The sequence below is a fragment of the Ursus maritimus genome, unplaced genomic scaffold, assembly GCF_017311325.1.
Source record: "Ursus maritimus isolate PB19 unplaced genomic scaffold, ASM1731132v1 scaffold_18, whole genome shotgun sequence".
NCBI classification, from domain to species: Eukaryota; Metazoa; Chordata; class Mammalia; order Carnivora; family Ursidae; genus Ursus; species Ursus maritimus.
The window spans coordinates 271,012-286,208 of NW_024424230.1; the positions used below are offsets into that span (position 1 = coordinate 271,012).

Below are 15,197 nucleotides of genomic sequence, written 5' to 3' on the forward strand. Positions count from 1 at the left end.
TCGGCGCGAGCGCGCACGCTCACGTCGGCGCGAGCGCGCACGCTCACGTCGGCGCGAGCGCGCACGCTCACGTCGGCGCGAGCGCGCACGCTCACGTCGGCGCGAGCGCGCACGCTCACGTCGGCGCGCACGCGCCGTCCAGCACGCCTCCACGCCGGGAGGAACCGCAGCGCGGGACGCTCTAGTCGGCAGAGGTGTGGGCCAACGGAGTTGGAAGGCCGGGAGGGACGGGAAGGGACGGGGAGGAAGGGGGCGGGAAGCAAGAGGAGACGCCCAGGGGTCTCTGCGCCGGAGCTGGGGTCTGCGGGGCGTCCTCTCAGTCCCGTCCCCCTTCCAGGGGTAGGGCTTAGGAGTAGGGCTGGGCGGGGAGGCGAGGTCCCCATGGTCCCGGCCCCTCCCCGCAGTGGGACCGAGGGGAGCATTCGGGGTCGACCCCCAGGGGTCTCCGCGCCGGGGCTGGGGTCTGCGGGGCGTCCTCTCGGTCCGGTCTCCCTTCCAGGGGTAGGTCTCAGGGGTCGGGGGACTGGGGGGACTAGGTCTTCTTGGTCCCGGCCCCTCCCCGCAGTGGGACCGGGGTGCGCGGGAGGGGTGACGCGCAGCCCCGCGCCCCCCTTGCCCAGCAATCCGCCGGAAGGAGCCGGTGCGCGCAGTTCTCCTCGCAGACCCCCGGACCCGCCCCCGAGATGTCGTATATGCTCCCACACTTGCACAACGGCTGGCAGGTGGATCAGGCCATCCTTTCGGAGGAGGACCGCGTGGTGGTCATTCGCTTTGGACACGACTGGGACCCCACCTGTATGAAGATGGACGAGGTGCTCTACAGTATAGCTGAGAAGGTAACGCAGCTCGGCCGCTGCGCGTGGCATTCCGGGATCAGCCTGGGAATTCGTTGTGGTCAGTCTCCTCCGCCTGGCCAGTCGGCAGGGGAGTTCAAAGTGAGATGCAAGTGCGTCCAACGCTCCTTGCTCGCGCCTTAATTGCTAATGCGCAGCGCGCTGAGCAAAGAGAAGAAGCGGGGTTCATCTACGCGTTCTTACCTTGCGGTGGGAGGATGTGGTCCCCAAGATTGTACACAATAGCTTCTGCCTTTTTCTGGGAGAAGTTCTGTAGATCTTCAGGTTTTAAAGAGGTTCATGAGTCGTCCTCTGCACTGCCATGAACAAACACACTTAGAGACCTTGGCAAGGACGATGGAGTTCACTTAAATAGCTTAGTTGAAAAGGGCTGTCCATGTTTGGTATCTTGTCTCTTGTGTTTGAAACAGAACATTCCTGTTAATCGGATGGTAAACCCTGTTCCTTTTCTTCTCGTCTTTTCCCCTCCACCCTACCATACTCTTTGTAAGTCACTTGTTTATAGCTTCGAGTGATTCAGTTGCAGGAGATGTTAGAAGAAAATAGAATTTAATATCAGTACTCTGGCTTGTCAGTGGTGCTTGTTTGCTGATAAGGGAAGTGCTGTCCTTGGCACTTTTATATAACCAGGAGCTTAGTGCTTTTTCTGCAGTTTCTTCATGGTGATTTTAAGGTAACTTTAATTTGGATTTTTGCAATTGTAGCAATAGGACAAAGAGCAAATATATTAGGGTGTTAAAATATCTAGCTTATTGATATTCCGTAAATCATTTGAGAAGCCATTTTAATGAAGAGTAAAAGTAATGGAAACATTGAAGCCATGCTCTATTTCAGAGGAATAAGGGGTTAAAATAACGTCTTTTGGTAGAATAACAGATGTAAGGATATATCTTGTATTTAGGAAAGAAGAAACTGTCTGACCTTCCGGGACATCTGGCCGACTCAGTCAGTAGAGCGTGAGACTCTTGGTCTTGGGGTCGTGAGTTTGAGCCCCACATCGGGGTTAGTTTACTTACAACAAACAACTCTTTGACTGTCCATTGCTTATTTTTACTATCTCCTATTTGGTAGGAGAGGCAAGGTGAGGGTTAGGGGTGGTGGCCTTGGGGACACTAGAGACCGTTCTTTGTGTCAGTTACCGTGGGCATCACTTGGGATACTTGGTGAAGTGCATCTCTGAGGTTCTGATTCTGCTGGTCTGGGGTGAGGTCCAGAAACAGCCCTTTTAAGAAGCTGTCCTGGGAATTCTGATGTTACTTTCAAAAACCCCTCAGCGGCGGTCAGGATCACAGTAGGCCTGCTGTGGTTACCAGTCATTCCCTTCCTCAGGGAGTTTGAGGAGGTGCCTGGGGAACTCAGGAGAGCAGCAGTTTCTTGACACTGGGGATCCTCCCAGTTGCGGTCAGAAGTCATAAATAAAGTGGTGCCAGGAAATAATTTATGCGTTGCTTGGGTTATGGTGGTCGAGGGCAGATACTGCCAAGGTCAGTGAAGAACTGCCTACGAGCACTTTTCTGGGAACCACATTGCTGCTCTGTTACTTTTGAAATAAATTAGGGTGTGTGTTCTGAATTCTGCGTTGCAGGTGGTGGCATAAACACCAGGTGATGACCAGCTCCTGCTGCCCTCAGCACAAGGTCAGGATGCTTAGAGATGGAGGGTCATTTGGCTCTTCATATCTGAGCAAAACCAGCAAAATGCTCTTAGCTAGGAGACAAGATTTTGTGTGTTAACGTAAGCTTTTAGGGACTTTTATAGGAGTTCTTTTCTCATCCCTTTATGTCAGTTATTATAGACTGAATCACTCTATCGTTGGTGGACGCACTCCTTTTTGGTATTGAACCTGTTGATAAGAACAGCTTAACTGCGCTCACTTCGAGTATTTTTCTTTTTTTTTTTTAAGGTACTTTTTCTTTTGTCCAAAAATTTGGATTTCTGTTCAATAAACTTAATAAAATATTATATAGTATAGTTATTAAAAATGCAAACTTCAAACGCATCACAAGATTATTGCTTTATTTTCTTCTTAGGCAAAATATGAGTTTATAATTCTGGAAGCCCTTTTTGGGAAAGCTCAAGACGAATTTTTGAAATTTAAGGTTTTAGTATAAAGAACAACTTAACTCTCTATTTAAAAATCTCCCTCTGCAGAAATGGCAGATAGTGGGGGATCTTCCTCATCTTGTTACGAGCCCTGTTTGGATACCCCAGCTGTTTTAAAGTGAGTAAAAGTTCCACTGTTCAGGCTGGACTTGATTCGATTGTTTCTCCTGGAATGTGGTGTGTTGACGTGATGCTTTGACAGTGCTGGCCTCTCAACCCTCACCTCATGCTGGGTTAGTTTTGAGCTGCACTGAAGATGTAAGAGATGTGCGTGACGATTTCACAGATGTCTGGAATTTGGTACAGCGATAATAACAAAGCGTCCTGTTCGGCAGCTGATCTTATGCACAGCCTCAAAGAGAGAATGTTTGTGTACCTCTGAGCTGTCTTGCCGTTTTGTAGGAAGTTTGTCACAGCTCATTCCATGATGGGAAAGAATAAATGGAACGTTTAATTTTTATGTGTTAAAAAAAACCATACAAATAGAGTTTAAAATATGCAAAACCTCAATGTTATCATTGACTCATGATCACACATGCTAATAAAGTTGTATATAAGACAAATATATGTATGGAACTTTTGGAAATGATTTTAAGGGATCATTCTTAAGCATTGCATAAAGTAAATTGAACCTTAGGGAAGTTGATGTTCAGTCAAGTGAGGTATCTCATAAGGGCCAAGAAAATGCGTATGTTTGCTCTGGGTTTGTGTGTCGGTATGACAACTTTGGAGCTCGCAGCAAGCTATGAGGGCAGTGTGGAGTGCTGGTTAGCAGTGGGCAGCAAGCTAGCTCCTGCTACTCACTCCCTATATGACCCTAAATAACTTGTCTCTGTGCCTCCGTTTACTCATCTGTAAGAAAGAGACAGTGTGGGGCGCCTGGGTAGCGCAGTCGTTAAGCGTCTGCTTTCGGCCCAGGGCGTGATCCTGGCGTTCTGGGATCGAGTCCCACATCGGGCTCCTCGGCTGGGAGCCTGCTTCTTCCTCTCCCACTCCCCTGCTGTGTTCCCTCTCTCGCCGGCTGTCTCTCTGTCAAATAAATAAATAAAATCTTTAAAAAAAAAAAAAAGAAAGAAAGAGACAGTAGTGCCTAACCCATAGGGGAGTCGTGAGGATGGAGTTAATAGAACAGACTTCCGGAACACTTCTCTCACATAGCAAGTCACATATTCCATAATCACTAGCCACTGTTACCAGCATCATCATTCACATCACAAAATTTGCAGGAGTTATTGTGATAGAGCTAATCTGGCAAATAGTTTGGGAAAATAAAGTTATCCTGCAGTATTTTGATGGTTTCGACATGAATTACCTAAAAATTGGTTCTTCAGAAATAAAATACATAGTAGCCAGTAACAGTCCAGAACATGTTTTTCCAGCATATGAGGTGGATTCTTAGCTGGAGGAGGAGCTCTGTTCAGAAGGTTGGAGTGGTGGTTGGTACCCTGGGCTGGCCTTCAGTCTCCATGATTCACTTGAGTTACTTTCACTTGCAGATTTAGTGGCATGTAATGCAGAAGGACTGCTGAACAGCTTAGTCAGTGACTTGCTGAAGAAAAAGGGGCGTGCTTATAAAATGTGTAGGCAACAGGTCTGGAGAGGGTGTTTACTATTACAAATGATCAGAATAATATATACATTAAGAAACAACTTGATAATAGAAATGAAATTTGTACATAGAGTTCTTGGTTTTTAAAAAATACTGGTAACAACCAATTAAAATTACTGCAAATTAGCAGAGAAAATACTACTTTAGATATAGAAGACTTATGCAAATAAGTTTAAAGTACCATTTAAAAAGATGACTCCCATGGATAGAGAGGCAAAGAACCTTAAAAAGGAGGAAATTCTAATGGTTAAGTAAACTTGAGACCCATACACATTAAAATAGTGCACTGTTGTCTCAGGTCTATCAGAGATAAAAAGGTATTTATTGTGGTGTAGAAAAGTTAATACTGATGTCCTTTTAGAAAGCAGTTGGGCATTGTATGAAAAGTCTTAGGAACTCAGCCCCCACCTCTTCAGTAGGCAGAGCTTTGTGCTTCACAAGATTTTTGCTATAATTTCTAGCAAAACTGGAAGCAACGACGATGTCTAATGGTAGGAGAGCGTGGTGATGACTGTAATGTCTAGCTTCTGAGCACTTAGACAGTCACCTTGCCGTGTAGGAAACACCCCTCATGTGGTCCTCATGACAACTCCTGAGGTAGGTATGCCAAGTAATTTGTCCAGACTTGGAAATGGACAGTTGGGATTTGAACTGGGAATGTCCTCTTCACTGGATGGAATATTATTTGGCCGTTAAAAGTGATTTTCTAAGCTTTTTAAATACCGTGGGCATTTGTTAATGATGTCAGCTGGAGAAAGCAGAATGTATGTGATTCCCTCACATGTGAACATGTGGGTCCAGGGAAAGGGAAACACTTCTCACTGTAAGACACTCATATTCTATTAATTGTATTTGTCATGTATTTTTAAGTTCTATAACTTGTTTAAAAAATACTGGGCTGGAGCACCTGGTTGGCTCAGTTAGAAGAGTGTGCAGCTCTTGATCCTGGGGTCATGAGTTCAAGCTCCATGTTAGGGGTAGAGTTTACTTAAAAAAAAAATACTGGGCCGGACAATGGAATGAAATGATTTTTCCATTCCATTTCTATATTTTCAAGGTGAACATTTTTTAATGGAGAAAATATAGTAGACACCTAGCTTCATTTCAGGCTTATAGTTAACCACAGATTCCTTTATGGGTGTGAAATGTTCAGGCAAAATAGTTCAGACCTTGTGGAAGGCATCATGGCAGAAGCCACGTAGCCCATGTCGGGAGAAGCTTGGGCAAATGGAAGCTTTTCCAGAGGAAAGAGACTGGCGGGGTGGGACAGAGTTGAAGGAAGGCCACTCGGTGCCACCCAGCTGGACGCGTGGTCCCTTCCTCTGCAAGTGCTTGAGCTGCAGGAGCTTGAGAACCTCTGTCAGGAGCAAGTAGCACCAGACCGTCTCTGAAGGCCGGTCTGTTTGAACTCTGAACTCAGGATTACATAATTAAGCTCATGCTGTCCAAAAACACATTTTTAGCGCCAACAATGTGTTTCTAGCATTTTGAAATACAAGTTTATTGTTAAAGTTTATTCAGTAAACATCTAGTACTGTATGAGTCAGGTGCTGTTTGGCTCTGAGAACACATCGGTAAAGACAGTGGACGTGGTTCTGAGCCTCAAGTTTGTCTGCAGAACCATAATGTAATTCATATGGAGGGGAAGGAAAGAGTTAAGTACTAGGGTGTCCCTTGATTGTTTACTTCTTTTTTTCTTTTCAGAGAGCTAGCGGTGTGGGAGGGGGAGAGGGTCAGGGAGGCTCTCAGGCAGACTCCCTGCTGAGCATGGTGCCCAACACAGCTTGGTCTCAGGACCCTGAGATCACAACCTGGGCCGAAACCAGGAGTTGGACGCTCAACCCGACGGTGCCACCCAGGCGCACCTGTTTATCTTACTCCTGAATGAGCTACAGTTTTCTTCCTCATCGTTGGAGGCAAAAGGAAATAGGGCCTGCTCTTAAAGTCTCACTATAACAACCAGCATTTATAGTGTGAAAATTATGTGATATCATTGAGTTGGGATAGTTGAATGTCCTCAGATATAACGTAGATGAGATATATTTTGGTTACTTTTAAGAGGATGTGGTTTCTTGTGTCGGTTTCTGCTTTAACTTGGAGGTTTGGGGGTTCGAGGAACCAGAACCAGTTGGCTAAATAATTCGCATTGAGTCAGAAAGGTACCTTGGGCGTCCGCTGGATTGGCAGCTTATGGTTTAGGAGGCAGACGTACGCCTGTTTGTTTGGTTATACTATCATGTTAATATCTATAATCTTAAATTACAGTATCTTTGTTTTATATGTAAAAAGTAATAAAGTATCTGTCCTTAGTGAAATTCAGAAGGTCAAGAACTCGAGGGTCACTTTTGCCAGGAAAGCCCTACAGAGGAGCGTGCTGCTGTCTGAGGGGCTGTGGTGACGTGAAAGGAACACTGTGCACAGAGGCTGTTTGGGCCAGTGGTGCACAGCCACGTCACTGCACAGCTGCTTTCTCTTCTCTCACCGGGGAGAGAGGGAATTGGGGGTGGCCAGGGAAGGCCCTACTCTACAGCTGAGACCCTCAGTGGTGTCCCCCTTTTCATAGCCAGGCTCCTTGCAGGGCCTGTCCGTACTTGATGCCTTGTGTTGGTCTTGCACGGTCACTGATGACCTTCCAGTAGCCAGAATCACAAATGCCCACAGGCTTTGTCTGACATGGGCTCTCTGGTACTTGACCCAGCTCCCTCCTTGGATGGGTCCCTTGACTTGGTTTGTGAGTGTGCCTCCCTGGCCAGCGCTTTTCTGCCCTTGGCTCTCCAGCGGGCTGGCTGGGCCGGCCACTGTTGGATGCAGACGGCAGTGGTGTCCAGAGCAGAGCCATGCCAGCATTACTTGTAAGACCTTCTCTCCAGACGCTCCTTAGTTTTCTTGAGTCCCCAGCCCCTCCTTACGTGGAAACAAACAAGTCAATAACCAGAACTTAGGCCTAGAAGGACTCTGTCTGCGTTTCCAGGCTCACGTTCCACCTCTAACCCCGCGTCCCAAGCGCTGCCTCTGCCCTTGCCTTGTCCTTTCGGGCATCTGTATCTTGCACATGCAGCTCTTGTAGCCGGGCACATTCCCCACCCCCCCAGGGCCTCCTGCCCCCCTTGGGCAGACTAATTCCTTCGACACCTGGGTAGGGAATCCCATCCAGAGGTTGGGCTTTAGAGCCAGACTTGGTGAGTCTCAGCTTTCCCACTTGCTTCCCCGTGCAGCTCAGAGTCACTTAGTCTTTCTGAGCCTTAATTCCATTGTACACAAAATATTAGTAATGTCTCTATTTGGGGGTGTTGAAAGAATTACAACTAAGGAGTGAGGAGTGCCTTGCACAGAATGGGCTCTCAGTCTGTGGTGAGGGAAGAACATGTTCCAGTTTGGGGTTAAGTGAACTTGACATGACACTTTGCATCTGCTAGAGTTCAGATTGGGGGTTAGATAGACCAGAGAGAATGAGAAGGCAAAGGAGATGCAGACTTGTATCTTTAAACAAGTTACTTTTATTTGATTGCCTTCTGATTATGAAATGTCTATTGGTTTGAGTCCTTGTGTTCCTTAAAATTTTTTGCATACAATAGTTTGCTCTTGCTCACAGATTTACCTCAAGCACCTAAAACAGTGCCTGGCGCTTCATGCTTCCCGAGTGTTGTTGAGGGGATGGGTGAGTAGAGAGTACTTTGAAATTTGCTGTAGTTCACATTGTGACTTGGGGTGTCCGATTTGTCACGGGCAGGGCTTCGGTTCAATAAATGACGTTGGGAGGTTAGTGAGAACCATGCAGTAGCTAAAACTCCCGTGGTTAGTTCTTGTGTGCTGAGGCTGACAGTCCCCTGGAAGTGCAGTTCAAGGCCTCTTGGAGGGGCAGGAAGAGGGGGCTTGAATTTGCAAAGTGGCAAAGCGAATCCGTGGAACACAAGGTGCCAGAGGTGGATCTTGGAGGAAAAGTTTTGGGGACTGTGGAGTGGACTGCAGTAATAATTTGTAAATTATTGTTAGTCCTTTACGATTCTTGGTTTCTGGAGAATTATCAGTAAAGCAAAACCAAAAAACAAAACAATAAAATTTTTTGCATATAATAAAAAGGACAAATTTGTGATTCTACTTTTTTCCTCAAGTACAAAATTTATAGCCCTGCCCATTTGATTTTTAGACTAATTGAATATTTACATAGTGATTCCATAAGTTAATATTTAATATAATAATTGTTATTGGTATTTGTACATCGGTCAACAGAGCAAGGCATTGAAGGGATAAACATGAGTCAGGCTTACTGCCTGACCGTCTTGTGTGTGTTTATACACACGATTTTATAGTCTTCTGTGCTGCAGTTTCTGTTTTATTTTTAAATAAAATCAGAATACAGTTGATTAGTTAACCATGAAAATAGTACTGGGTTTTGGTGACCACAATCTCACTGTTGACACAGGAAACCAGGGTTTCAGGAATGTGTTCAGAGATTGGGATCAACCATACAACCATATAAAGGAGTTGCATTAAGGCTTTTTGGAAACAGTGTGTAGACCGCGGGCACATGGCGGTGTCAGCGCCCTCACACAGAGAGCTGGTGCTTGAGGGTTTGTGAGGCTTTCCCCTGACCAGTGCTGTGGGGCAAAAGGAGTCCTCATTAGATGTCAACTTTTTTTGGTGATGGTGGCTTAAGTTTCTATGTTGAGTATTTGTTAATAGCCCCAAAAGCAGAGAGGAGGGTAGAGTGAACCCCTCTGGGCCTATTGCTCAGGTTCAACAGCTCCCAATACTTTGTCAGTCTTGTGTTACCTGACCCCTGACATTTTTTATGCTGCAGTATTTAAAGCAAATCCAAGGAACCACATTATTTCATCTGCAAATTATATTCAGAATTTTAGCATTAGTTTTGTATGTGTTTCCTGGGGCTATAATAACAGAGGCATTGAAAACTGGGCAGAGAAAACAACTGAAGTCTGTCATCTCACATTCTGGGGGCCGAGAGCCCCAAACCAAGGCATCCGCAGGGCTGCACAGCCTCTGAAACCTTTTAGGGAGAATGCCTCTGTGCATCTTCCCTGCTATGGGGTCGTCCGCCATCTTTGGTGCTCTTGGCTTGCAGGTATCTCGCTCCCTAAAAGTCATCCATGGCTGGTTCTCTAAAGGACACTGTCCGGAATGGCCGGTCCCATCCTAGCTGATGACATCTGCAAGGACCCTCTTCTAGATAAGGCCACATTCTGAAGACTGGGGATTAGAACTCCAGCGTGTCTCTGCATGGGGGACACTACTCAGCCCACAACATGCAGATTGGTGTAAGCTTCCTGGAAGGCATTGAGACAGTGTTTATAAGGGCCTTTAAAGGGGCGCCTGGGTGGCTCAGTCGTTGAGTGTCTGCCTTCGGCTCAGGGAGTGATCCCGGTGTTCTGGGATCGAGCCCCGCATCAGGCTCCTCTGCTTGGGGCCTGCTTCTTCCTCTCCCACTCCCCCTTGCTTGTGTTCCCTCTCTCGCTGGCTGTCTCTCTGTCAAATAAATAAATAAAATCTTAAAAAAAAAAAAAATAAGGGCCTTTAAAATGTCACATCCTTTGTTGTAAAGATTCTATTTTAGGAATTCATCTTTGGAAATAATGAAATATGTACACAGATTTAAGGGTAAGAATGTTTATAGGTGAATAATTGGTATTAATGAAAAATCTGAATTATTTTCATGAAAGATCAGAAAATAATGGAAGAATGGTAAAGTAATGACATAACCATTTGATAAAGTATTATGTAGCCATAAAAACTGTGTTTGGGGAAAATATATAATTTGTATAAGAGAATGTCCATAATTAAAGCAGGATATAAGATACTATGATCTGATCATATTTAAACAGCATAGACAGATTTATATGTGTGTATATATAACAAAAAAAATGGGAAAGAATTTGCTAAAAATATATTTGTAGCAATTAACTCTGGTGGTTGGGATTGGAGGTGATGCTATTAATAGTTTTCTGAGTTTTCTAAATCCTGTCTGATGAACTTGGAATTAGTGAAAAAAATGAAAGAATATTTGTTATACGCAATATTACTTGGAGTACTAGTCTATTAGTATTTGCAGTGTTTAAACTAAGTGGGAGGAATGTATGGCTGAATTCCAAAGGCATGTTTGAAGGCCGTTGTTGATTGTGTGCAATTAAGTATTTGGAAAAGTACAGATTTGGGGAAGTTCGTGTGGATTACTACTAGATCAGCATGACTAATGTATCTGGGCATTTCTGCGGGAGTCGCGTAACTGGCTGTTCTGGGAGCATTAGAGCAGGTGTGACAGCCAGTTGTCAGGACCCCGAACGGCTTAAATCGTCTTCCTGTGTGTTAGCGCTCCTGGGAAAAAATGCTGGGGAGTTGGTTTGAAATTGTCCTCTTATCCACAAAGTCCTGTGTTTGTTTTTAATGTGCTTTTACAGAATAAAAAATTGATGTGTTATTTTATAGGGTTCTTTTCACTCTCTTACTTCTAGGTTAAGAATTTTGCAGTTATTTATCTTGTGGATATTACAGAAGTGCCTGACTTCAACAAGATGTATGAGTTATACGACCCGTGCACTGTCATGTTTTTCTTCAGGTACGTTCTCCTAAAGTTAGCACCTCAGTTGGGTATCGTTGGTTTGGGAGTTTGATGTAATCAAGATGTCTTCCCATCTGATGGCATTTATGTAATAAAGTTGAGTAACATCATGAGTTGAAAAAAGTTGTGTTGTGGAGATTTAATTCGGAAAGAAATCACCATTTGGCATTGTTTTTACTTGTCAAAATTTCTGTTTATTGTTACTGCAAAGGCTGATAAGTAGCAATACTTAAGCATTAGACATACCCCGTTCCTAAGTGGTAAGGGTGTCTGGGTGGATTGTCCAAGGTGTGTATTGGCTTTATATTCTGTGTAACAGATCCGCACGGCGTTGGTGGCTAAAAACAGCACATTTATGAGCTCACGTTCTGTTGCTCGAAATTCAGGCAGGCTCGGTGGGTTTCCTCTCGGGGTTCCACGAGGCCACAGTCACGGGCTGGGCCCTTATTGGGGCCGTCAGTCAGGGAAGAACCCAGGCTCATTGGGTTGTTAGATGAATCCAGTTCCCTGTGGTCATGGGTCTGAGGTCACTGACTCCTTGCTGGCTGTGTGCTGGGCCCTCCCTGCTCCTGGAGGCCCTTCTGTCTCCACAACCCGCACCATCTCCGCAATTTCCTGTTCTGCTTCTATGAAGCTGAGAATGGCACAGACTCACCCAAATAATCCAGGATTATCTCCTTATTTTAAAGTCTGGGACATCTGCCAGACTCCATTTCTCTTAACGTCACTGGTGGTTGGTGTCTCATCACATCACAGCCCCAGGGATGAGGGCAGGAACTTCGCGGGGTTGGATTGAGGATTTTGTCTACCACAGTGTGCCCTCTGGCCCCAAAGATTCACATCCTTCCCATATGCAAAGTCAGCTCTGGATGAGGCTTCTTAGGCTCCTGGACACCCCTTGTGTGTGGCCCCAGCTCTGCCAGCACACATCATGGTACAGCTTAGGAAACAGGTCTGGTTTCTCAAGGGGGCTCACGCCCCAGCCCTGGGAGGGTTCTGCCCAGGCTTTCTGCCTTTTCCAGGAAAGGTGAATGCAGCGGGGCCATTTTTCAGCCTACCTCAGCCAGTAGCACTTCGGGGCTCCGTCATCTCATCTCACTGCACCGTCGGCCCCTGCAGCCCAGGTCCCTGTCCTTTCGCCTGCGAAGATCAGAAGGCACCCTCACTAGTGGCTGAATGTTCGGCCTTGGGGGCTTTCCTGGGCTCAGCACAAGGTCCTATGGCCTCTTCCACGTCTCTGTGCCGTTTCTGCCTTGTGGCTTCTTCTGCCATCTGGAGGGGCTGAGAATGAATTCTTTCTCTTAGCGGTTCTTACGCCACATTGTCGTGACCGTCCACAGCAGGGAGAAAGCAGGCAGCCTCTTCAAGACTTGGCTGGACATTTCCTCAGGTATACATCCAGGTGCATCATTACAACTTCTGCTTTCCACAGAACTGCAGGACAGTGTCCCTGATGTCCTGCCACTAAGGAACAAGGGCCCTTTCCTCCATCTGCAGCAGCGCATTCCTGGCTTCCTTTGGAGCCCCACCAGCCGTGCTCCCCAAGTCCGTGCTTCTACGAACAGGCTCTTCAAGGCAGTCTAGGCCTTTCCTGTCGTGCTGCTCAAAATTCTCCCCAAACCCTTCAGGTGCAACTCGTGGGAGCCATCTGGGGTCCAGCCTCCCGCTGCCTGTGGCCAGCCCAGCCGAGGCACAGCGGACGCTGTGGTGGAAGAGGAGGCTGCAGAAAGAAGGCGGGGCAGTGCTGCCGCACACCGTGGATGCTGGTTTGTTGGGTCTGGCGCTGCTCTCAGAAGAGAAGACGAACCCCCTTCCGCTCTTTCTGTGACCCAGAATTCTAAGACAAGGCGCATCAGTCCTTGAGTTAATTTTTTCGCCAAATGCATATATTGAGTCCTGCCAGGTTTCGTGGTCTAGCGCCAGGACATCAAGTCAAATGACACAGGGTTCCTGCCATCACCGAACTTCACAGATTGGCAACAGCTGAGTAAATGAGCAAAGGGAAACAGGTGCCAGAGGACGGGTATTTATAGAGACACAAGTACTGAGTCAGGGCAGCGGGGAGCTGAAGGACAGCTGGAGGAAGTTGAGAATGAGCTCGTGCGTTCCGGGGCGGGGGGGGGGCGCACACGGGCATGAACAGGTCGTGTCGGGGACCCTGTAGGAACATGGAGTGGCTGACAGGTGATGGAGGGAGAGTGGTAGCAGGGAGGGGCAGGGTCCAGACCCCCAGATTCCTGGGCCCGTGTGAGTATGTGGAATGTTATCCTGGAAGTAAATGTTGGCAGCAGAGGAAAAACATCAAATTTGCCTCTTGGATGCTCGCTCTGGTTGAAAGGCGGCCAGGCTGGAGACTTCAGGATGGAGTACTTCATTCTTGTAGAATGAAAAGTTCGATAAATGAAAACTAATCTTCAACAAACTTGGAAAAATTAGTGCGCCAAGGACAACAGGGTTAATATCTTTGTAAAGTACACATAAATTCATTTTTTAAAGTAGCTTCTTAAAAAACAAATTCGTGAAGTGTCATTTACTTCCCTAAATGTAGAAATGCAAAATACACTAATTTCACAATTAGGACTTTAATAAGGTTGTACACTAGGTGCTCAGGAGAGCACCATGAAAAAGTCATATATTGTGTTTCCCAGGTAAATTAGTGCAACCCTCTGGAAAACAATGTCACTTTCCAAGTGACTAACACTGTGTCCTGCAGGGTACCGTCCTGAGGGAGCAGCGACGCACGCAGAAAGGGCTTGCACCATGCGTGGTGTGTGTTTCTACAATGGTATTGAGGTTTCCATCTTCTAAATAGTGGCGGATCCTCTTGACTGTGTGTGTTCTTAACTGGTGTTTAATACGAGCTTGTGATGGTGGGAAACAAGGCATTTTTTTCATGGAACTCTTTTAGAAAGCTTTTGTGAGCATTGACCCCTGTCTCCTCTTTGCAGGAACAAGCACATCATGATTGACCTGGGCACTGGTAACAACAACAAGATCAACTGGGCCATGGAAGACAAACAGGAAATGATCGACATCATCGAGACTGTGTACCGGGGCGCCCGGAAAGGTCGCGGCCTGGTCGTGTCTCCGAAGGACTACTCCACGAAGTACAGATACTGAGCTCAGCCCAGCCTCCGTGCGCAGAAATGGTGTGGAGTCATTTTCATGTGGAAATAACGGAAACTATTTAAAGCCTTAGAGAAAGCGTCTGGAAGAGAATGCGAAGCTGAAGGAGTTGGAGGGTCTTTGCAGTGTGGGTCGCATGGCCTCAACTCTCTGCCTGCCCGGCCGTTGTATTTTTATATTAGCAAATATCTGTAAATACCTAGCTGAAATAAATAAAATATGCAGGGATAGAAAATCATAATTGCTTGTTTCCTGAGAAACTTGCCCTACAGATTACTGATTCTGGCAGGCCGAAATTACTTGTCATCTTTCCCATTGGGGTGGAATTCAGGTGTGTGTCCTGTGGGGCCACTGTGTTTGGTTTGCCTGGCAGTGGGGACCTGTGTGAGCTTCCCAGGGCTGCCGTAACAACGAAGCCCAGACTGGGTGACCACGGACATGAGCCGTCTTGCAAATCTAAGGCCAGAACTCCAGACCCAGGTGTGGTCAGGGTGGTTCCTTTGGGGCTGTGACTGAGAATCTGTTCCCCACCCCTCTCCCAGATTCTGCTAGTTTCTGGCAGTCTTTGGCATCCTTTGGCTTGATGCTTCACCCCGATCCTGGCCTTCATCTTCACATGGCCTTCTCCCTGTATGTGTGTCTGTGTCGAAATTTCCTCTTCTTATAAGGACACTGGTCATTGGAGAGGGCCACCCTGCAGCAGTATGACCTCATCTTAACTAATTACATCTGTGATGACCCTTTCTCCAATAAGGCACATTGTGCTGGGGATTAGAACTCCTGACATAGGTGGGCACCTGCGTGGCTCAGTTGGTGAAGCGTCTGCCTTCAGCTCGGGGTCCTGGGATCGAGTCCCTCATCGGGCTCTTTGCTCATCGGGGAGCCTGCTTCCCCCTCTGCCCTCCCCCTCCCCCCATTCTTTCCATCTCTT

At 46.7% G+C, this 15,197-nt stretch overlaps 1 protein-coding gene across 9 annotated transcripts; it reads left to right on the top strand.

Annotated features, from left to right (window-relative positions):
- The first annotated feature begins 58 nt into the window (after window positions 1-58).
- Window positions 59-14,501, top strand: TXNL4A (thioredoxin like 4A). 9 transcript variants are annotated; one of them, XM_040632405.1, is made up of 7 exons: window positions 698-836; window positions 1,756-1,856; window positions 2,440-2,491; window positions 3,006-3,075; window positions 11,034-11,137; window positions 12,769-12,906; window positions 14,089-14,501. In XM_040632405.1, the coding sequence occupies exons 5-7, from the start codon at window positions 11,094-11,096 to the stop codon at window positions 14,258-14,260; spliced, it is 354 nt and encodes a 117-aa protein (XP_040488339.1). In that variant the 5' UTR covers window positions 698-836; window positions 1,756-1,856; window positions 2,440-2,491; window positions 3,006-3,075; window positions 11,034-11,093; the 3' UTR covers window positions 14,261-14,501. The 9 variants fall into 9 exon arrangements, with proteins under 9 accessions (XP_040488335.1, XP_040488334.1, XP_040488337.1 ...); XM_040632408.1 differs by having other exon boundaries at window positions 1,756-1,799; XM_008685909.2 differs by lacking the exon at window positions 12,769-12,906.
- The last annotated feature ends 696 nt before the right edge of the window (window positions 14,502-15,197 follow it).